General features: G+C 42.2%; 1 protein-coding gene across 1 annotated transcript; it reads left to right on the forward strand.

Annotated features, from left to right (window-relative positions):
* Positions 1-12,661: 12,661 nt before the first annotated feature.
* Positions 12,662-25,322, forward strand: LOC109783387 (WAT1-related protein At5g64700-like). The gene is made up of 8 exons (XM_045231300.1): positions 12,662-12,685; positions 13,650-13,912; positions 15,307-15,369; positions 23,421-23,537; positions 23,683-23,923; positions 24,615-24,773; positions 24,956-25,107; positions 25,244-25,322. The coding sequence occupies exons 1-8, from the start codon at positions 12,662-12,664 to the stop codon at positions 25,320-25,322; spliced, it is 1,098 nt and encodes a 365-aa protein (XP_045087235.1).

Here is a 25,322-nt window from a genome sequence, read left to right on the forward strand (position 1 = left end):
CAAATTATGGTGAATACGTGCCACTAGTGCACGTGTTGAACCACGATAACTTCTATGGAGATACCCTGGTAAGATTTTTTACTATTACGACATCCGTGCATCTTTTGCATACTTCTAAAACTAGTACATCATTGCTAACTACGAAGTTATTACTATGTTTTTCAACAGAAAATCCCGATGGATTGTGTGCCTCATCTGATGTATTACAATGGTCGCCTTGAAGTTCTGAACATACAGCCAGGTCATCCTACGGATCTCACATGTGCATATCAGATTTCTGAAACCGGTGAACACATGCTAATCAAAGAGTGGAAAAAATGTTTGGACATTCGTAAGGAGGTTCTTGGAAGCAACATTAAGCGAAAGGCAAGAATTGGAGACAGGATAATCTGCATTCTCCATAATGGAGAGCCAGGGGTATCTTGTTTTTTGCTATTTTACCTTAGAGAATATAGTAGGTCCTAAGAGAATGTAGTAGGTCCTATGAGGTACAATATGTTTATTATGTGGTACAATGTGTTAGAGTTGATGATGAGGAGTGGTTGTGATTATGACTAGTGACCAACTTGCTATGTGATGTCTCATTGATGAAAACGATGATCATGAGGAGGTGTTATATGACAATGATGTCTTATGATGATAAGTTGTTAATGATATGATGATGATGATGATGATGATATTTATTATATCATTGCGTGAAAGAACCGCAGATTAGTTTCAAGTGGATGTCCATCCACTTGAAACTAGTCCACGGTTCTTTCACCCAATGATGTAATAACTCATTATGATGTAAAAACAATCTCTAAATTGCTGCTGTATGAAAACTTGTATAGAGGTGTATGAATACAACATGAAATAAAAAAGAAATAAAATACGGAATAATAGTAGTAGCGCGGGCTAGGAGAAGTGCTACTAGTAATTACCAGTAGCGCCGCATCGAGAAAGCGCTACTACTAAGTCGGTGTAGCAGTAGCGTGGGTTAACCAACGCTACTGCTAACCTTTAGCTGTAGCGCCGTACCAGTAGCGCTCCTGCCCGCACTACTGATAGTCCTAAAACCCGCGCTGTTGCTACGCTTTTCCCTAGTAGTGATAGAGAAACTGTTAAGTATTGTTTTCACATATGACCTCTGAATTAAACCAAATACTTTCCTTTTGCGATCTCTATGTACTTCCACTCTAACACATAAGAAGCTTCCCCCCATATCTTTCATGTCAAACTTAGAAGCAAACCAGGCCTTAACTTCCATCACTATAATTTATTGTTAGATACTATCAGAATATCATGTACATAAAGAGACAAAAGCACAAATTTATCTTCTATGAGTTTCCATTAAATGCAATGATCTCCTTTCGTCATAGAGAATCTGTATGATATTATTGCATTATCAAACAAAATATACTACTCACGTGAAGCCTGTCTAAGACCATAAATGGATCTTTTTAATTTGCAAACTTTCCCTTCATTTCCTTTTTCTATAAACTATCTGGTTGACAGATATAGATTTCCATTAAGGAAAGTTGTTTAAACATCCATTTGATGCAATTCCAGATCATAGTAAGTGGTTAAAGCACTGATGATCCGTATGGATGTAAATTTAGCTATAGGTGAAAAAAGTTTCCACAAAATCGACTCCTTCCTTTTGTGTGTTGCCCTTGGCAACCAGCCTGGCTTTGTATTTTTCCACTAGTCCAGATGCATTAAGTTTCCTTTAAAAAAAATTTAGACCCTATAGCCTTTTGGTTATTTGGTGGATCAACCAATTTCCAAACACCATTTTTCCTCATAGAATCTAATTCTTCCTTCATGGCATCTATCCATAAGTTGGATTTAGAACACACCACTTCATCCTTATATGTTCTAGGTTCTTCCTCTAGGATGGATACCATAGAGTGCACTTCCCTCAGAAACACATATTAGTCATTCAAATGTGAAGGCAATCTAGTATTCCTCCCACTGTTCCTAGTTATACTAGTTGAGGGAGTGTCTATTTGGTTCATGTTAGTGTCAATATTTTCCTGAACCGGATGTTCATGATCAAGATCAGGTTTAGTTGGATTACTGTCTAGGGGTTCCACTAATAATTCCCCTCTAGCACATTTAGCACGGCAAGGTGTGTCCTGGTCTAAGAAAATAGCATCACCACTTTCAACCAATTTCTTCTTCTCAGGGTCATAAAACCGGTAGCCATTTGATCCTGAATAATACCCAATAAATATTCCTGCATTGCTTTTAGGATGCAGTTTGGTGCGGAGTTGACTTAGCACCCTTATTTGTGCATTACACCCCCAAACTGCCAAATGCCGCAGTGAGGGTTTCCTCCCTTCCCACAATTCATAAGGTGTTACCTTAACTGCCTTAGATGGTGAGTGATTAAGTAAATGGACTGTTGTGTGTAAAGCTTCTCCCCAAAAAGATAATGTCAAATCAAAATAAGCCATCATTGATCTAACCATGTCCATTAAAGTCCTATTCCTTCTTTCCGCCACCCCATTTTGTTGTGGAGTATAAGGCAAGGTATAGTGGTGGACAATTCCATGCTCTTTGCAGAATTCATCAAGAATTCCTGAAGTGTACTCTCCCCCATGATCAATTCTAAGTATCTTGATGTTCCTATTTCATTGATTTTCCACTTCAACTTTATAAGTCTTAAACATCTCAAATCCCTCTGACTTGTGTTTAAGAAGATAGACATATCCAAAGCGAGAGTAGTCATCTATGAAAATGATGAAATAAATCTTTTGGCCTCCCAATGTAGGAGTAGAGAATTCTCCACAAATATCAAAATGAACTATAGCAAGCGGTTCGGTGGATCGGTTAGCCTTAGGAAAAGGGGACCTAGTCATCTTTCCCAGAATGCAAGCTTCATAGACACCATAATCTTCCCTCTTAAAATTTAATATTCCAGAACTAATCAATCTTTTAATTATGTTCTTGGAGATATGACCAAGCCTAGGGAACCATAAGTAAGATTCTGAGCAATTGTTTATAACACTAATATTACTCATAGTGGAGTTCGGTTCCTCTCCCACTAAACAATTAGGAGAGTTATCTTCAGTAATATCATTAAGAATATATAATCCTTCATGACCAAATCCCGAATGTGCTAATTTTGCATCCAGTAGCAATTTTACTTTCCCATCACCAAACAATGTTTTATACCCAACGGTTTCTAGTTTAGACATAGAAACTAGGTTCCTTCTCATATTGGATGAATACAGGGTATCATTTAGTATTAGCTTTCCTCCATCAGGGAGTTTGAGAATGTAATTTCCTATTCCAATAAGTATGTCTGCCTTAGCTGTTGTTCCAAAGTAGACATGTCTAGTTCCTTCGGGAATAGGTTTTAAAGCCAAGAATGATTTACAATCTCTAGCTATGTGTGATGTTGCCCCTGAATCAACCACCTAACTATGCTGAAAAGTAGTACTAGTAAATAAAGCTTCAGTACAAACATAAGCATTAGGTATACCTTCAGAGGATTGGTTCCCCTTGCGGCTGTCTTGATCATTAGAATTACCCTTCTAGTCATTTGGCTTCTTCCTCTTGCTGCATTCAGACTTGAATTGTCCATATTCTACGCAGCTATAGTATTTATATTTTTTGTCAATTTTTTGGTTTGATTGATCATTCCAGTGATCACCCTTGTACGCCTGCCATCACTTTCCTTTCTGTAGTCCCTATCTCTTTCCCTATTAATCTCCTCTTGCAAATCAGTGCCATCATTTTTCCTCTAAAAATCCTTTTATTCCTTTGGTTCTTGTACTCACCAAGGTGGAAGTTCAACTGCATATGAATTCCTTTCCTTCCCTTTAGACTTCTTCCGATCTTCTTCCATAAGAAGGTGGCGCCTCAAGGTGTGCATGTTCATAGTACGCTCAGTATGGCAAAAAGAGATTGTAAATTGTTCCCATGAGTTTGTTTACTGAGTTTCACGGTATCATCACCAAAACGTCCTCCTGAAAAGGGTATCCAGTTATCTTTAATTCCTCACTTAGAACAGAAAGTTTGTTCATGATACGTCTCCAACGTATCTATAATTTTTGATTGGTCCATGCTATTATATTATCTGTTTTGGATGTTTAATGGGCTTTATTATGCACTTTTATATTATTTTTGGGACTAACCTATTAACCGAAGGCCCAGTGCAAATTGCTGTCTTTTTGCCTATTTCAGTGTTTCGCAGAAAAGGAATATCAAACGGAATCCAAATGGAATGAAACCTTCGGGAGAGTTATTTTTGGAACAAACACAATCCAGGAAACTTGGAGTGGACGTCAAGGAAGCAACGAGGCAGCCACGAGGTAGGGAGGTGCGCTCCCCACCCTCGTGGGCCCCTTGTTGCTCCACCGACCTACTTCTTTCGCCTATATATACTCATATACCCTGAAAACATCCAGGAGCACCACGAAACCCTATTTCCACCGCCGCAACCTTCTGTACCTGTGAGATCCCATCTTGGGGCCTTTTCTGGCGCTCCGCCGGAGGGGGAATCGATCATGGAGGGCTTCTACATCAACACCATAGCCTCTCCGATGATGTGTGAGTAGTTTACCACAGACCTTCGGGTCCATAGTTATTAGCTAGATGGTTTCTTCTCTCTCTTTGGATCTCAATACAAAGTTCTCCTCGATTCTCTTGGAGATCTATTCGATGTAATACTTTTTGCGGTGTGTTTGTCGAGATCCGATGAATTGTGGGTTTATGATCAAGTTTATCTATGAACAATGTTTGATTCTTGTCTGAATTCTTACATGTATGATTTGATATGTTTGCAAGTCTCTTCGAATTATCAGTTTGGTTTTGCCTACTAGATTGATCTTTCTTGCAATGGGAGAAGTGCTTAGCTTTGGGTTCAATCTTGCGGTGTCCTTTCCCAGTGACAGCAGGGGCAGCAAGGCACGTATTGTATTGTTGCCATCGAGGATAAAAAGATGGGGTTTATATCATATTGCTTGAGTTTATCCCTCTACATCATGTCATCTTGCCTAATGCGTTACTCTGTTCTTATGAACTTAATACTCTAGATGCATGCTGGATAGTGGTCGATGTGTGGAGTAATAGTAGTAGATGCAGAATCGTTTCGGTCTACTTGTCGCGGACGTGATGCCTATATACATGATCATGCCTAGATATTCTCATAACTATGCGTTTTTCTATCAATTGCTCGACAGTAATTTGTTCACCCACCGTAGTTTATGCTATCTTGAGAGAAGTCACTAGTGAAACCTATGGCCCCGGGTCTATTTTCCATCATATTAATCTCCCGCCAACGTGCTATTTCTGTCACCGTTTATTTTGCAATCTTTACTTTCCAATCTATATCATAAAAATACCAAAAATATTTATCTTATTATCTCTATCAGATCTCACTTTTGCAAGTGGCCGTGAAGGGATTGACAACCCCTTTATCGCGTTGGTTGCAAGGTTCTTATTTGTTTGTGCAGGTACGAGGGACTTGCGTGTAGTCTCCTGCTGGATTGATACCTTGGTTCTAAAAAACTGAGGGAAATACTTACGCTACTTTGTTGCATCACCATTTCCTCTTCAAGGGAAAACCCACGCATGCTCAAGAGGTCGCAAGAATGATTTCTGGTGCCGTTGCCGGGGAGATTTACGCACAAGTCAAGACATACCAAGTACCCATCACAAACTCTTATCCCTCGCATTACATTATTTTCCATTTTCCCGTCGTTTTCCCCTCCCCCACTTCACCTTTGCCGTGTTATTCGCCTTTTTTCCATTCGTCTCTTTTCGCTTGCTTCTTGTGTGCTTGTGTGTTGGATTATTTGCCCTGATGGCTTTACCTAAAAACGTTGATCCTCACCTTAGAAGGTTGGAAGAAATTGAAAACAACGTTAGAAGCTTTATGACTTTGCAATTTGAGCATAATAATTTCTTCAGAAACGAGCTTAAGGAACAAAAAAGTTTTATGGAGTACATGAATAAAGAGCTTGATGATATGTCTAAGGAATTTTATGGATTGAAATCTCAGTTTGCCCATCTTGAAAATTTAGTAGGCCAAATTTCGGATAAGCAAGCCACCTTAGTTAATAAGATGTCCGCCAAGCCGGAAGAGCTAGAGGGTACTAATAATGATGAAAATCTAAAAGTGATTGATGTGTCTCCTATTAAATCTTTGTTTTGCAATATGGATCTTGACAAAGATGGGACTGGAGATGAGTCAACTTTAGTTAAAAGGCGTCCCAATGATTCGGAGTTTTGAGATCTTGATGCAAAACTTTGTAAAAGTGGGATTGAAGAGGTCAAAACTTTACATAACAATGAACCCACTATTTTGGATTTCAAGGAATTTAATTATGATAATTGTTCTTTGATAGATTGCATTTTCTTGTTGCAATCCGTGTTAAATTCTCCTCATGCTTATGATCAAAATAAAGCTTTTACTAAACATATCGTCGATGCTTTAATGCAATCTTATGAAGAAAAGCTTGAATTAGAAGTCTCTATCCCTAGAAAACTTTATGATGAGTGAGAACCTACTATTAAAATTAAGATTAAAAATCACGAATGCTATGCTTTCTGTCATTTGGGTGCTAGTGTTTCCATGATTCCAAAAACTTTGTGTGATGTGTTAGGTTTCCGTGAATTTGATGATTGTTCTTTAAACTTGCATCTTGCGGATTCCACCATTTAGAAACCTATGGGAAGGATTAATGATGTTCTTATTGTTGCAAATAGGAATTATGTGCCCGTAGATTTCATTGTTCTTGATATAGATTGCAATCATATATGTCCTATTATTCTTGGTAGACCTTTCCTTAGAACGATTGCTGCAATTATTGATATGAAAGAAGGAAATATTAGATTCCAATTTCCGTTAAGGAAAGGCATGGAACACTTTCCTAGTAAGAAAACTAAATTACCTTATGAATCTATTATGACAGCCACTTATGGATTGTATACCAAAGATGACAATACCTAGATCTATCCTTGTTTTTATGCCTAGCTAGGGGCATTAAATGATAGCGCTTGTTGGGAGGCAACCCAATTTTATTTTTTTTATTTTTTTCCTTGCTTTTTGTTCCTGTTTAGTAATAAATAATTCATCTAGCCTCTGATTAAATGTGGTTTTATGTTTTAATTAGTGTTTGTGCCAAGTAGAACCAATAGGATCTTCTTGGGTGATAATTATTTGATCTTGCTGAAAAAGACAAAAACTTTGCGATCACGAAAATAATTGTTACAATTCACCAGAACGTGATAATAGCGGTCGATGTGTGGAGTAATAGTAGTAGATGCAGAATCGTTTCGGTCTACTTGTCGCGGACGTGATGCCTATATACATGATCATGCCTAGATATTCTCATAACTATGCGCTTTTCTATCAATTGCTCGACAGTAATTTGTTCACCCACCATAGTTTATGCTATCTTGAGAGAAGCCACTAATGAAACCAATGGCCCCCGGGTCTATTTTCCATCATATTAATCTCCCGCCAACGTGCTATTTCTGTCACCGTTTATTTTGCAATCTTTACTTTCCAATCTATATCATAAAAATACCAAAAATATTTATCTTATTATCTCTATCAGATCTCACTTTTGCAAGTGGCCGTGAAGGGATTGACAACCCCTTTATCATGTTGGTTTTAAGGTTCTTATTTGTTTGTGCAGGTACGAGGGACTTGCGTGTAGTCTCCTGCTGGATTGATACCTTGGTTTCTCAAAAACTGATGGAAATACTTACGCTACTTTGCTGCATCACCCTTTCCTCTTCAAGGGAAAACCAACGCATGCTCAAGAGGTAGCAGTTCATATGTTCATTCACAGAGCTACCGTCAGACATCTTTGCAGTAAAAAAATCTATCGACTAAGCTAAGCACTTTAATACGCGAGACCTCATCAAAATCCTCCTCCAACCTTCTCATTATTTTTAAGTTTTTTCTCTGGCTCATATTCTCCGGCTAAAGAATCAGATTGATCTAAGAATAAAAACTCTAGCTTTCTTATTATCTTGTGTCTAGTCCTTCATCTCTTGTGCAAAATTTTCCTTTTCCTCATACGAAGCGTCATCAGCAGGTTCATTAGGTTCAGTAGTAGCAATCACATAATAAATATTTTCAGCAGTGAGTAAAAAATTGATCTACCTTTTCCAAACAGTGAAATTGGATCCATCCAACTTGTAGTTCCTTAGTAGCTCGGCAAATACGCTATTGGACGCCATTGCCAGGTAAGAGATTAGTTACCGAGTACCTGTGTCGAGAAGTTGTCCTTGGCTTGGTCCGATGGCAACAGGCAAATAGCAACAGGGAAGCAACAAAGATTTTCGAGCAGCCAGCTAGAGCGGAGGGTGAGGCTTGTTCCGCGACATAATCGCATGGAAGTGGATCATAGGCAGAGCACGAGCGTGTCGGACGACGTTCCCCGTTACTACCAGCCTGGAAGTCGGAGAGGGGCATTATTGTCGGGCCGTGGCGAATGAAGCATTGGGGATGACGGACGGCGGAGCGAGAGGAGCAGTGCCCAGCGCTGCAGCAAGACATCAGGGCATGACTGTCGGGGGATGCTGGTGGATGCCGGTGGATCGATCTGGGAGCGACAGCTTGGGTGAATTTGGTGCACGGAGGCGACGAGTGGATTGATGTTGGATCTATCGGGTTGGATTAGTCCACCACCAAGGTTGACGTATACTACTTTGACTAGCACAAGGCTTCTTCTTTCGAGTTGGATACGAAGATATGCATCAGATTAGAATCGAGATCAAAGACAGAAGGCTCTGATACCAATGTTAAAGTTACACCCTACCCTCTGTTCCTCACTCTAATCCGTGGTGCCGCTCACAATGGTATTGAGGCCATAGAGTAGAGACCAATATATATAGAATAATTTCGGTTTAGTTTAAACTGTATACAGATATGTTTACAGATAAACAATCTATTTAAACAAAGACTCCAGATTAGCACAACCAACCACGATCATTAGTAATCAAGTAGGAGTCTCAAATTAATCTGTAATAAGGTCTTTTCACGCATGTGTGAGTCATGCACCGGATTTTAATAAATTCTAATTCAAATCCACAGGCTTTGAAACAATCCATATTGCCAAATTATGGACAACCTGATCATTCCATCATGTTGTGCCCGGGTTGTATAAACAAAGCTTAATTTCTAGTACACATGTACTGTACTTCCAACATGAAGTACCGGCTTCTGCAGACTAATCTCCGTTCAAGTTTCCATGTACATCATACATGTATATGATGCTTTCAATTCCACATAAACAATTCCCATGAGATAAACATAGCAGTAAAATAAATGTTGTAAGCACAAACACATTTACTGAATATTCCAACACGTAGTGGGACATTTCTCGCTGGAGCCCCCTCCTTTAAAACCAGATGACACCCACCTCACATTCTTCGTGCGTTGCAAAAGGATGCTTTTTTATCATATTTACTGTTGGGGAACGTAGCAGAAATTCAAAATTTTCCTACGTGTCACCAAGATCAATCTAGGAGATGCTAGCAATGAGAGGGGAGGAGTGCATCTACATACTCTTGTAGATCGCGAGCGGAAGCGTTCAAGAGAACGGGGTTGATGGAGTCGTACTCGTCGTGATCCAAATCACCGATGATCCTAGCGCCGAACGGACGGCACCTCCGCGTTCAACACACGTACGGAGCGGGGACGTCTCCTCCTTGATCCAGCAAGGGGGGAGGAGAAGTTGATGGATATCCAGCAGCACGACGGCGTGGTGGTGGAAGTAGCGGGATCCCGGCAGGGCTTCGCCAAGCGCAAGCGGGGAGGAAGAGGTGTCACGGGAGGGAGGGAGGCGCCAGGGCTTGGGGTGCTGCTCCCATGCGCCTCCCCACTATATATAGGGGTGGAGGGGGCTGGTTTCTTGCCCTCCAAGTCCATTGGGGCGTTGGCAAAGGTGGGGGGAAAGAAATCCCATCATTTCCCTTACCCACCGATTGTTATCCCCATTTTTTAGGGATCTTGATCTTATCCCTTCGGGATCTGATCTTATTCCTTCTAAGGTGGGATCTTGGTGCGCCTTGACCAGGGGTGTGGGGCCTTGCCCCCACTACCCACGTTCATGTGGGTCCCCCCATGCAGGTGGACCCCACTTCGGAACCTTCTAGAACCTTCTCGGTACAATACCGAAAAATCCCGAACATTTTTCAGTGGCCAAAATAGGACTTCCCATATATAAATCTTTACCTCCGGACCATTCCGGAACTCCTCGTGACGTCCGGGATCTCATCCGGGACTCCGAACGACTTTTGGATTTCCGCATACTAATATCTCTACAACCCTAGCGTCACCGAACCTTAAGTGTGTAGACCCTACGGGTTCGGGAGACATGTAGACATGACCGAGACGACTCTCCGGTCAATAACCAACAGCGGGATCTGGATACCCATGTTGGCTCCCACATGTTCCACGATGATCTCATCGGATGAACCACGATGTCGAGGATTCAATCAATCCCGTATACAATTCCCTTTGTCAATCGGTACGTTACTTGCCCGAGATTCGATCGTCGGTATCCCAATACCTTGTTCAATCTCGTTACCGGCAAGTCACTTTACTCGTACTGTAATGCATGATCCCGTGACCAAACACTTGGTCACATTGAGCTCATTATGATGATGCATTACCGAGTGGGCCCAGAGATACCTCTCCGTCATACGGAGTGACAAATCCCAGTCTCGATTCGTGCCAACCCAACAGACACTTTCGGAGATACCTGTAGTGCACCTTTATAGCCACCCAGTTACGTTGTGACGTTTGGTACACCCAAAGCATTCCTACGGTATCCGGGAGTTGCACAATCTCATGGTCTAAGGAAATGATACTTGACATTAGAAAAGCTCTAGCAAACGAACTACACGATCTTGTGCTATGCTTAGGATTGGGTCTTGTCCATCACATCATTCTCCTAATGATGTGATCCCGTTATCAATGACATCCAATGTCCATGGTCAGGAAACCATAACCATCTATTGATCAACGAGCTAGTCAACTAGAGGCTTACTAGAGACATGTTGTGGTCTATGTATTCACACATGTATTACGGTTTCCAGTTAATACAATTATAGCATGAACAACAGACAATTATCATGAACAAGGAAATACAATAATAACCATTTTATTATTGTCTCTAGGGCATATTTCCAACATTTACAATATAGCAGAGTGGTGTAAACCAACACATACCATTGCCATAAAACAACAAACAACAATATAGATCTTTGTCAAATGTCCATTTAATTTTACAAATGCACACAGTAAAATGTCATCTTTTCTAGGGTTTATAATTGTGTCGCAACATGTGCCAATATTTTTTCTCCCATTTATCATATCTCGCATCTATTTAGAGTTTGTAGCGCCTTCAGTTCAACATGTCATGTCAATGTCATGATGAAACACATCATATGCCCCTTGAATTCTTAAACTGATGAAACAAAAAAATCATACACACAACGACGTGGGAGGCGAGTGGCAACCTACACATATTCCTAGCCACCAATAGGCTCCATCTCCAACCCAAACACCGTTCATTGCTACAAGGGATACTTGTCGTTCTTCTCTTCCTCGTCCTCACATCTTCTACTCCTAGTCTCTTGGTCAACCCATTTCGTTGTGGCCAACCAGCACCACGTCAACATTAATGTGTTCATCAGAGAAGCCTCATCTTTTTCTTCCTCCTTCCTTGCCAGCTTTAGTTTTAGTTCCTACTTATTTCCTAGAATAATCTTCTTTTCTTTTTTGGTTCATTTTCTGGAACACACTTTCCTTCTCCAACACCACGGACCACTTGACCCATTTAGTTATTTTTTATTCTTATTCTTGGAACACTCTTATTTTCTACAATAGCATGAACAACTTGGCCATGTCGTATTGTCCTGGCCAGCAAATGTTTCGGCAACCTTTGGCCTGTGGACATCCTATAGAGCATGGTCGTCATCCATCGTGGTGAACGCTTGATCACCCAAGTCGCAAGTGCATAGTGGTTGTTCTCCATATTGGCAAGCGGTGCATGGCCATGTCGCAGAGAGCCTTTTGCTGTTCTTGCCCGCAAGCACTTTCAAAATGAGTTGGCGCGATTAACTATCTGCTTAATTGTTTAATTAATTACACAAATAATTAACTTCCTACTCCCTCCATTTTTATTTACTCCGGGTATTAGCTTTGGTCAAGTTTTGTAAACTTTGACAAAGTTTATAAACAAAAATATTAACCTATACAATAACAAATCAACACCATTAGATTTATTATTGAATGTACTTCCACACCATATAGATTTGTTATGTTAAATGTTTATATTGTTTTCTACAAACTTGGTCAAACTTTACGAAGTTTGACTTCTGTCAAATCTAATATGCAGAGTAAATAAAAAACGGAGGGAGTACCTAATTCTCTGCATGCCTAATTAACTGTCAACCAAATCAATTAATTATCTGCTTAATTGAGAAAAAAATCACAACATCCAATTATCTATAGGCACAATTATATGTCTGCCCAATTAAATAATTGCATTAATGACTCAGTTTCCAAACTGATTTGGTGTGAAAAAAATCATATTCAAATGGACCTAATCAATTGCATATGTAATTAACTAAGGTAATTAATTGAATTAATGATTTGATTTCCAAATTGATTCAACATTCGATCCAAATTATTTTCGCATGAATGGCTTCTACGAATGACAACTACGTAAATATTCCCTTTGATAATAAAGATATTACACACCCCTCTTCTAGTGGATTCATTTTTGCAAAGCCTATCGAGTATTGTAGTACACAATTACTTACTGAGTTTCTTGACATTTACATGGACACACTTGATTTGAGAATGTAGCCTGTCTGGCTCTCTGTATGGTTGATAAGAAATATAATATGACTGCTTCCACAAGCGCATGTACGTGGCAGTCCGACGACCCGCCTGCCACCACGGAGGTTGGAGTGTGCAAGGAAGAAAAAAACAGCATGGAGGGGTGGTGGTGGTGGGAGGTGAAGGCGAAAATAAACCATGCAGGCAAAAATAAACTGTGTGCACCAGCCTATCAACTCCCTTTAATAGTAGAGATATATGTGATTTGGTAATATAAAAAATATGTGATTTGGTAAGATAAAAAAGATATTTTATTTTTGTTGTATTAGGAAAGTTGCTATTGTCATTTAAAAGTAAAGATAATGATAATAATAAATGACAGCACATTGAAGAATATTTGTACTTGTTTTAGAAGGTTATAAAAAAATTGTATTTCTGCCTTTTAGGAAGGTGATCTCTCATATATGGTGTGATTTCTAATTCTTAATTACCTATTACTTACGTGATTGAATTGAATCAACACTTTCCAAACCAAGAACTAAACAAGATCTCAACCTTTAATGGGATTTGGTTTGTTAACGGGAGCGAGAAAAATCCAATGGGAGGGGTGGTGGGAGGTGAGGGAAAAATAAACAGTGGGAGATGGTGATGGAAGGCGAGGCAAAAATATACAAGTGACAGGGGTGGTGGGAGTCGAGGTGAAAATAAACTAGTGAGGAGAGCCCACCAACTCCCCCTTTATATGAGTAGAGATCTGCGTGCTCGGTCACAAGTTTTAACTTCATCCCAAATGCATGCCCCTTTGGCTAGCTAGCTCCTAGCAAGCTAGGATAGTGCGCCCTCTCAGTCGGAGATCGAGACGGCAGTCGGCAGCAAGAGCCTGCAACTATCGTCGCGTGACCGATGGACATCAAGGCGGCAGAGACGAAGAAGGCGGTGGGCTGGGAGTGGAGCCCCTGCGTCGATGGTGCTGGTGCAGTTGTTCATCACGGGGATGATCCTGCTGTCCAAGGTGTCCATCGGTGGTGGCATGTTCATCTTCGTCCTCCTCGCCTACCGCAGTCTCTTCGGCGCCGCCTTCATCCTCCCATTGGCGCTCATCTTCGAAAGGTAAGAGTATGCACGATGTGTGCGGCATGCAGGCATGCTTATCTAATTACTCTCAACTACCATAACCTTTCAATTCTTCCAACTTTAAAAACTCACTCGGGCCCTTCGAAATTCTCCTCTCGCACACCGGTTCCCCTCGCTCCCAACCCTATCTGCCACCCAAGGTCCTCTTCTCCACGCCGTTGTCCCGACATCCCTTCTCTCTCCCGTTCCGCAGCATCGTCGATGGCAAGACAAGTAGGGACCTGCCCCTTTCGTTTCGCTTAGGTTTAGGCTCCCTGGTAGCATTGGCAAGGTGCCGCTGGGAATGAAAAGTTGTAATAATGACTCTTCAGTCTCTCCCTACCTCGACAATGTTTGGTCCAGTGCCGATAAAGGACATGTGAGGGTAGGTGTTTCCAGTTCTATTCGTTCTCTTCCGATCTTGACATTTGGAAGAAATTGGCCGGCTCTTTGTGCAGCGACTTCGACCACCTCTTTCGGTTTGTTCTGCCATATGGTCTGGTTTCCGCAACCTTCTGTATTAATGGTGAAGGATTCCAAACCCGTGTAGCGCGGAGTGATGCCCCAACGGATGTTACTTCAGTGGTGATTAGATCTTGTTTCTGGGGCGAGTCACTATTGTGGTACATCGAGTCTTCTTTCTTTGTCGTCGGCTTAGTGCAATTTGCATGCTTCAGCGGGGGTGTACAATCTAAGGAAGAAGATAGGTAGTATGGTTTTCAATTTTTTTTTTATGTTTATCGTCTTGTTTCTTGTTATCTTTCTATTGTACAGATTATTGTTTTCTTGATAATTATCGGGTGTCATTTCTAAAAAGAAATTGCAACTATGTAAGTGAACAAAAAACAGTTCGTCAAGCTTTATATACATTTGCACTGAGGAAATGGTATTGACAGTTCGAATATTATCCAAGAAGTCTCTAATATTGCAGGGGAGTCTGTAGTCATTTTGTCCGTTTCGCACGCCTAAAAACCGTTCCAGTTATCTCTTGTCCAATCTTTACCTCCTCCATAGCAGCATACAATAATTAGCCAAGTATTAATTTATGAAAATAATCATGAGGGTAGGACGGGAGGATCATATTAATTATGTATAATATCATTTTTTGGACAAGAGGATCACGGTAATTATGAAAAGTACCATCGAGTGTTGGAGTGGAAGATCATGCTAATTATGCAGAATATCGTTATTCGGACAATTTGGACGAAAGAATCATGTTAATTATGAAAAGAATCGTGGGGCATTGGACAATTGGATCACGTTAATTATGAAAAGTATCAACGGGTGTCCGTCAGAAGATTTTCCCTTCAAAATATTTTTTGGCAGATTTACTTGCCCAACGCATTCTAATCGGCTAAACTCGAGCTATGAATTTTGCTGTGCACATGCAGGGGCAAGTGGAGGGAGATGGGTTGGCACGCCACGGGATGGATCTTCCTGAACGCCTTCATCGGGTACGCAGTCAAACGCACTCAGTTAGTGCACATTGTGTGCACCTATACATACATGCTGACGCGCAAAAAAGTGTCATGAATTGGTTTCCTATATGCTTTTTTTATGTTTGTTATTCCCTTAAGAAAACTTCTTTATGTTGTTTTACTACCTCGTTCTATTCATGCCTTATTCAGAGGCGGATCAAGCCTGGTCCACCAGGTGTCCGAGACCCCGTCCGAAAGGCTGTTATCAACAGTAGGCTAATAGTTTAGTGTGTGATGTCGCCTATGTCCTGGTCTAGGCCACGTCAAAATTCCAAACGAACGACTATATACATTCCAGCTTCAGTGATATAATTAATTTCAGTGGCAGACAACGTGGATCTCAGTTAGAGCAACTCCAATGGGGCGACCCATTTTGTCCGTTTGGATTATCCGAATATAAAAATTGGCCCAACGGGGCGACCCAAACGGACGCGCGTGTTCGCCTGCTGTCCGTTTGTCATCCCTCCCGACCCAAACTGAACGCAAAAATGGGCCACAAATGGGTCCGCGCGGACAAAAGCGGGCACTCTCGTCGTCCGCTCTCGTCTGCTGCCTCCCTCTTGTGTCCGCCCTGGACCCATGTCTCAGTGACCGAGAGCGAGAAAACCACCCCAGCCGCGACCCCCACCGCACCTCTGTGTTGGAATATTAGGCAAGTTCATGATTAATTCCAGTAAATAATTCATAACTAGAAGAGAAACTAGCATGCAATAATCTAGCAAACTAGAAGAACAGCAAGACATGCATAACAACAACAAACACGTAACAATAGCTGTAGAAACAGACATGAACAGAGGATGTTGGACGTACTGATCGTTAGCTATTATGGGTGCGACAGTGTTGATGACGATGTTGGCGACGATCTGCTGCTGACGGCGATGAATACGACGATGAGTAGCACCGCCCGACTTGGACGGAAGCCGACCCGTGATGACGAATTTGAGCAGTCGCGCACAGCGCTTCCCAAAAACCTAATTCGTCCTCTCCCGGTGCAGGATCGCAAAGACGAACGGTTCCGGAGACCTGCTCTCCCACGCGCCGATGCACGCCGGCGTTTGGGATGGAGTAGACTACGATGGCGGCGCAAGTTGTGAGATGAGGCAAAACCCTAGGTGTTTTTCGGTGTGTCTCTGGCCGCAGCCGGTAGCTGTATATATATTAGGACCAGAGGCGGTATTGTGTCGCGACCACAATCCCAAACCGACTCGGTTTCTAATTCGTATACTTACCGGACAAGAAATCAAAAACTTGTCTGCCAAGACATAAAACGGCAAAAGGAAGCTGCGCTCCTGCAAGGAGACGGACCGGATTTCGGCGGACCATTCACGCGCATGTCGCATGTACGCCTCGCCTCGCCTCGCCTCGCCACGGCCAGGCGAGGCGAGGCGAGCGAGCACGCGCGTGTGGTTTTCCCTTTCTCTTCTCACACACCACTTAGAGTGATGGAGAGAACCCACTATATAAAGAGGTCCAACTCTTCTTCAACTTCCAAGGTGGGACTAAACTTAGCACCACCACTTGCCATTTTACACATGGGCTTTGAGATTTCAGAAATTGCTATGGGCCTAGCCCATTAATTCTAACAATCCCCCACCAGATCTCAAATACCCATTTAGAGATTTGCCTTCTCTCACCACTTGTTTAATATACCAGTGTTTCAGCAGAGACTGTTAAGTTGAACTTCTGCCTAGAACTTTAAGCTACATCCATTCACAACTTGACAATGGACTATGCCTTGAATTGCTAGTTTTGTGTGAACAGGTTTCACTCAAAGTCTTAACTAGTACCTGACCGCCAGTAGGCTACCCCGCGGTTTGGAGCTTATACGTCATACTCCCTGGTCTCTTCGTGAGCTTACTAGAGATCACCCAAATCTCATAGACTGCGACGTTTATAGTCAGAACTCATATAGGTGTGTTCTTTCAAGACTGCTCTGTAGGACAGCATCTTTGCTAATTATAGCCAATAGAACCACATTAAGGCATGTTGCCAACCTGCCTTACAGATCTGAGCCTTACAGCTCTGAGAGTTTTGCATCTTCACTTGGAGACGATCATAAGTTATTACTCTCCTCAGTTAACCAATAGCTTGTTCTTCCCAGATCCTAATTCACGGGATCTCCGATCACAAAGGTTGGGTTACTACTATGGTGTAACATCTATGGGTCTCATACCCATCTCCCTCGATGCAATATCTATCACATTTCGTGATAGTCCCTTTGTAAAGGGATCTGCCAGGTTTTTGTCTGTTTGTATATACGTAACAGTTATTACTCCGGAGTTTCTCAACTTCCTGACAGACTTCAAACGTCTTTTCACGTGTCTTGATGACTTTGCATTATCTTTAGAATTGTTCACTTTAGCGATAACCGTTTGGTTATCACAATTCATAAGAATAGCCGGTACAGGTTTTTCAACAACAGGCAAGTCCATCAAGAGCTCACGCAGCCATTCTGCCTCAACAGTAGCTGTGTCCAAAGCAGTTAATTCTGCTTCCATAGTTGACCTCGTCAATATGGTTTGCTTGCAAGACCTCCATGACACTGCGCCACCACCATGAGTAAATACATACCCACTTGTTGCGTAAAGTACATCAACATCGGAGATCCAATTTGAATCACTATATCCTTCTAGCACAGCAGGATGCCCTGAATAAGTAATTCCGTAACTCATAGTACCTCTCAGATAGCGCAAGACCCTTTCTAGTGCATGCCAATGATCATCACCCGGGTTGGACATGAACCTACTCAGTTTGCTCACAGCAAAAGAGATATCTGGTCTTGTAGCGCTAGCTAGGTACATGAGTGAACCGACAATTTGAGAGTATCTTAATTGATCTCTCATTTCTTTCTTGTTCTTTCTGAGTGTCACGCTGGGATCATAAGGTGTTGGAGAAGGCTTGCTATCCATAAAACCGAATCGGTTCAAGACCTTCTCAACATAGTGAGATTGCGTTAATGTAATCCCACTCTCATCCTTAATAAGTTTGATGTTTAGAATTACATCGGCTTCTCCCAGATCTTTCATGTCAAAACTTTTTGATAGAAAAGACTTGACCTCATTAATTGCATTAATGTTTGTACCAAAGATCAGTATGTCGTCCACATACAAACATAATATGACACTATTGCCCCCACCATGGCGATAGTAAACACACCTATCAGCCTCGTTAATGACAAATCCTGCAGAAGTCAGAGTTCTTTCAAACTTCTCATGCCATTGCTTAGGTGCCTGTTTCAGACCATACAAAGATTTTAACAACTTGCACACCTTTCTCTCTTCACCCTTTACCACAAACCCGTCAGGCTGATCCATATAGATCTCCTCTTCCAACTCTCCATTGAGAAAAGCTGTCTTTACATCCATTTGATGAATGATAAGACCATAAGAGGCAGCCAAGGAAAGTAACACTCGAATGGTGGTCATTCTAGCAACGGGTGAATAGGTGTCAAAGTAATCTTCGCCTTCTTTCTGAGTGTGGCCCTTGGCCACTAGCCGCGCCTTGTACTTATCAATAGTACCATCAGGCTTTAGCTTCTTTTTGAACACCCACTTATAGCCCACAGGTTTACAACCATATGGTCTATCAGTTAGTTCCCAAGTTCCATTAGAAAGAATTGAGTCCATCTCATTATGAACAGCTTCTTTCCAATCATCTACATCCGGAGATGCATATGCTTCTGCAATCGTCTTGGGTGTGTCGTCCACAAGGTATACAATGAAATCATCACCAAAGGATTTTGCAATCCTTTGTCTCTTGTTCCTTCTAGGAACTTCATTGTTATCCTTCTCAAGGACTTCCTCATGTGATTGTTCGAAATATTCATCAGTTGTACTAGATTCAGGAATTATCTCAGAAGAAAATCTAGCAATGCTATGCATATCTTTCATAGGAAATATGTTCTCAAAAAATGTTGCATCACGAGATTCCATTATAGTATCAACATGCATATCAGGTACTTCAGATTTTACCACTAAAAACCTATAAGCAATGCTCCGTTGAGCATACCCTAGAAAGACACAATCCACTGTCTTTGGTCCAAGTTTGCGTTTCTTAGGAATAGGAATATTGACCTTTGCCAAACATCCCCAAGTGCGCAAATAAGAAAGTGATGGTTTTCTCCCAACCCACTCCTCATAAGGGGTTTTCTCTTTATTATTGTTGGGAACTCTATTCAGAACATGACATGAAGTCAATAGAGCCTCCCCCCACCATGCCTTAGATAAACCAGCAGTGTCTAACATGGCATTCACCAAGTCAGTCAATGTGCGGTTTTTCCTCTCGGCCACTCCATTTGATTGAGGTGAATAGGGAGGCGTCCTCTCATGAATAATACCATGTTCCTCACAAAATTCATCAAAAACTTTTGGAAAATACTCTCCACCACGATCGGACCTAAGACGCTTGATCTTTCTCTCTAGTTGATTTTCAACTTCAGCTTTATAGATTTTAAAGTAGTCTAATGCTTCATCTTTAGTTTGCAACAAATAAACATAGCAAAATCTAGTCGCATCATCAATCAAAGTCATGAAATATCTCTTTCCATCTTTTGTCAACACACCATTCATCTCACAAAGATCAGAATGTATGAGTTCTAGAGGTGCCAAGTTTCTCTCCTCGGCAGCCTTATGAGGCTTTCGAGGTTGCTTAGATTGCACACAACTATGGCACTTAGAACCTTTGGCAACTATGAAGTTCGGAATTAAACTCATGCTGGATAGCCGAGACATTAAACCAAAATTAATATGACATAAACGAGAGTGCCAAATACTTGCATCATCATTAACACTAGCACAAATTTGGTTTATTGACTTATTGCAAAAATCTGAAAGAGAAAAACGGAACAAGCCTCCGCACTCATAGCATTTTCCTATAAATTGTCCAAATCTTGACACGATTACTTTATTGGACTCTAAAACTACCTTAAATCCATCTCAACATAGAAGGGAGCCGCTAACTAGATTCTTGTTCATAGTAGGGACATGCTGCACGTTCCTTAGTTGCACGATCTTTCCTGAAGTAAACTTCAGATCCACCGTGCCAATGCCACGAACAGAAGCATGTGACCCATTCCCCATTAGGACGGAAGAATCCCTTGCGACCTGATAAGAAGTAAACAGGGAGATGTCAGCACACACATGAACGTTAGCACCCGAATCAATCCACCACGAAGATGATTGAAATACTGAAAGCACAATAGGTAAATTACCATACCCATCAGTATTGCTAGCGGTCACCATGTTGACAGTCTTGGAGCTTGTTTTCCCTCTGCGGTCTGCACGTTCAAGGCATTCCTTGGAAAAGTGTCCAGGCTTCCCACAGGCGTAGCACTCTAGCTCAGCCTTGTTGAACTTCTTCTTCTTGAAGGTAGTAGTCTTGGTAGGCTTGTTGAAAACAGGTTTGTTCTTCCCTTTGTTCTTGTTCTGTGGGTACCTCTGCACCATGTTAGCAGTAGGCTGAACCTCACCTCCTTTTTCAGTGGTATCTTTAGCCCGAGCTTTTTCTTCAACATCAAGAGATGCAATCAGATTTTCAACTGATATCTCCTGTCTCTTATGCTTCAGAGTTGTGGCGAAATTCCTCCATGAAGGAGGCAACTTTGCAATCATGCACCCAGCCACGAATTTGTCGGGTAGAACACATTTAAGGAGTTCAAGTTCCTTCACAATGCACTGTATCTCATGAGCTTGTTCAACCACAGAACGGTTATTCACCATCTTGTAGTCATGAAAACTCTCCATGATGTACAGTTCACTGCCTGCATCTGTTGCACCGAATTTTGCATTCAGTGCATCCCACAGAATTTTTCCGTCGTTTATGTGCATGTACACATCACACAGACGGTCAGCAAGAACACTCAGAATGCATCCCACAAACATAGTATTGGCTTCCTGGAATTTTCTCAGATCTTCGTCGGTCATTCCCTCTGGAGCACCAACACTAGCGTGGAAAATTTTCAGAGCAGTAAGCCAGAGCGTGGTCTTCACCTGCCACCTCTTAAAGTGCACACCGGTAAACTTATCCGGCCTCAGTGCATCAGCGAATCCAACCATAGTTAACTCAGAAAATTGCATATAATTAGGTTTTTGGATTGTTGGAATATTAGGCAAGTTCATGATTAATTCCAGTAAATAATTCATGACTAGAAGAGAAACTAGCATGCAATAATCTAGCAAACTAGAAGAACAGCAAGACATGTATAACAGCAGCAAACACGTAACAATAGCTGTAGAAACAGACATGAACAGAGGATGTTGGACGTACTGATCGTTAGCTATTATGGGTGCGACAGTGTTGATGATGATGTTGGCGACGATCTGCTGCTGACGGCGATGAATACGACGATGAGTAGCACCGCCCGACTTGGACGGAAGACGACCCGTGATGACGAATTTGAGCAGTCGCGCACAACACTTCCCAAAAACCTAATTCGTTCTCTCCCGGTGCAGGATCGCAAAGACGAACGGTTCCGGAGACCTGCTCTCCCACGCGCCGATGCACGCCGGCGTTTGGGATGGAGTAGACTACGATGGCGGCGCAAGTTGTGAGATGAGGCAAAACCCTAGGTGTTTTTCGGTGTGTCTCTAGCCGCAGCCGGTAGCTGTATATATATTAGGACCAGAGGCGGTATTGTGTCGCGACCACAATCCCAAACCGACTCGGTTTCTAATTTGTATACTTACCGGACAGGAAATCAAAAACTTGTCTGCCAAGACATAAAAATAAAATGGCAAAAGGAAGCTGCACTCCTGCAAGGAGACGGACCGGATTTCGGCGGACCATTCACGTGCATGTCGCATGTACGCCTCGCCTCGCCTGGGAGGCGAGGCGAGGCGAGCGAGCGCGCGTGTGTGGTTTTCCCTTTCTCTTCTCACACACCACTTAGAGTGGTGGAGAGAACCCACTATATAAAGAGGTCCAACTCTTCTTCAACTTCCAAGGTGGGACTAAACTTAGCACCACCACTTGCCATTTTACACATGGGCTTTGAGATTTCAGAAATTGCTATGGGCCTAGCCCATTAATTCTAACACTCTGCCTCCTCCCACAGCCGTACCAGCAGCAACTCCCTGTCGGCGGCGATGCATCTCTTCTCGGGCGGCGGCGGCCGCGACCCCCACCCCGCCTCCGCCTCCTCCTCCTCCCGCCGCCGCCTGCTTCTTCTTCCTCATCGCCTTCCTCCGCCTAAACTTCCCCTCCTCCCGGTCCACTGCGCCGTCCCCCGCCGGCCCTCGCGCCCGCCTCACCCGCAGGCCGGTCCTCCGTCGCGACTCCGTGGCGGCAGAGGCCGCCGTCGCCGCCAGGGACCTCTATACCGGATCCAGTTCGACGACGTGGACGGCGGCACGTGGAAGCAGGGGTGGGAGGTCGCCGTCGAAGCTGGCTGTCGACTCCGCCCGCCCACCTCGATCTCATATGCTCCCAGTGCAGGCTGTGGCGACGGAGAAACGCGGCGCCGCCGGGAGGAAATCTGCATCTTGCTTGTCCGCTTTGGGTCATCCACGAGCGGCGCGTTGGGTGCATCCGCAGACCGTGTGTGTCCGCCTCATGTCCGCTAGGCGGACGGGTGACCCAAACGGACAAAAAAAGGACAAAATCCGTGTCCGTTTGGGTCGCCCTGTTGGAGTTGCTCTTAAACCAGCACATCGCACTAGTCTTGCAGTTGCAGCTGGTCGATCTCTCGATGTCCTTTTATATATGCATATATAGATTGTCATATGTTGTCCATGTTTTATTATACTATATAATGTAATTAAATTCCGCACATGAGTTAAAAAGTGGCCATATTATAGTGATTAGTAAAAGGGCACAATTGTTCTGCAGGTCAACTATATATACATATATAGTACAGTGCTTGGCTGCAAAGAGCTTCGATTAGAGAGAAAATTAAGTATCTCGCAAAGAAAATTTGAGAGACAAAAGTAGTCACTTGCAAGCTAATACATACCTGATTAGAGGGCCAATTGTCTGAACAAAATACTGGATAACATGAACTAATTCCAGTGACCCCACGTCATGATATGTAGGTATGCAGTGCCAATGAGCCTATACTACTATGGTCTCAGTGATACAACGCCAACTTATGCTGTCATCTTTCTGAACATAATTCCGGTGGTCACATTCATTCTCTCGCTCGTCTTCAGGTACCAAATTTCTTTCATTATTCATGCATTCACAATAAACTTCAGTTTTGACGTGCTGGAACCAAGATCAACTTCTTGATAATCAACAACCCCCTTTATTTCTTATTTTCCAACACGGAATGTGATATATGCATGAACATATAAGAATGGAAACATTGCAAATCTGGAGCATAGCTGGATCAATGAAGATTGTAGCCGTTGTGCTCTCGGTTGGAGGCACAATGCTCATCAGCCTTTACAAGGGCAAGACACTGCATCTCTGGGATCCCATTCTGAAGCACCACCACGAGGGACAACAAACTACAGAGGTTGCAAGCAATCATCTAAGGGGGACAATATTCTTGGTAGGCAGCAGCATCACACTTGCTTGCTGGTACCTGATTCAGGTGACCGACCATGCAATGACATGTCGCGGGTATCCCTCTTTTTTTTGTTAAGTTAGTTATATTATTTAGAGTTGGACTAAGGAGACATGTGCTCATTAGTATTCTAGCGGGTCGGTAGACATGATGAGAGGAGGGGAAAGAGGGCATCGGACAGAAATACTTGCATGCATGCATTAAGATGCTAAAGGGATGACATCATCAAGATTATTATTGGATGTAATCTTCAAAATGTTATAACTCCCTATATGTGACAAACATTTGAGACCTGCCTTCACTGTCAGCTTTGTTTTGATAAGAACTTGAAAATTAGATAATACTCCTGTATGGCTATGTTCTGAAAATATTTTTTCCTTATAAGTTAGCATCGTCCATTACTTATAAAGTTACCACCGGCACAACATTTTAAGTGTAATTAATCAACGTGAACTTTGGTTCTATATGCATTCAACATTGATCGTGCTTTTAATCGGTTTGATGTAATCAGTGCACCAAGGAAATCCAGTTTTTCATGTGGGTAACTACTAGCAATGCTTTTATTTGCATGTCATGAATGAGCTGATGATGATCTTGTTGCATACAAGGAGCACTCCAACACGAGATTGGGATGATTGGAAAGTTCATTTTGTATTTTTGTGTATTGTTTTTGTTAGTTGAAATTAGATAGAATTTTGTTTGTACTATATTCGTGCAGTCAAAGGTTATGAAGGTGTATCCATACAAATACTGGTCGTCTATGGTGACATGCTTTGTTGGAGGATTTCAAACCGCACTAGTTGGAATAATATTGAGTAGAGACAAGAACAAGTGGAAGCTAGGATGGGATCTGAACCTTATGACCATCTTCTACTCGGTGAGTCATTAGATCTGAAAAACACCAATAAAATACATAGTAAAATCGAAGATATATTTGAAGCTAAGAAGCTCGTAATTTCTTTGAAACTGGTTCATCGGGGTTAACAAAATCACTGGTAACTGAAAAGCCTAGATGGAAAATTATTTGCTAGGTAATCAACATGAAATTATTTGGTGTAGGGGGCACTTGCAACGGCGGGGAAATATAGCCTGAACTCATGGGTCATGGCCAAGCGAGGCCCGGCATATCCTCCAATGTTCAGCCCATTGTCTGTGGTATTCACAGTTTTGTTGGACTCCATCTTCATAGGCGACGAGATTACAGTAGGAAGGTTTGTCCCTTTCGCTTCTTCTTACTCTTCTCTCGGAGCCATCTTTCTGGTTCCAATAAAAGGTTTAATTTCTTTATAATTAATATAGTTGGGACAAAAATGAATAGAATTATTCCTCTTTCTTCTATAATTGCAGCCTGTTCGGCACAATAGTGGTAATTGTTGGGCTCTACATTTTCCTATCAGCAAAATCAAAAGAAGTACGGGACAAGTAG

Source organism: Aegilops tauschii, chromosome 7, assembly GCF_002575655.3.
Source record: "Aegilops tauschii subsp. strangulata cultivar AL8/78 chromosome 7, Aet v6.0, whole genome shotgun sequence".
Taxonomy (NCBI): domain Eukaryota; kingdom Viridiplantae; phylum Streptophyta; class Magnoliopsida; order Poales; family Poaceae; genus Aegilops; species Aegilops tauschii.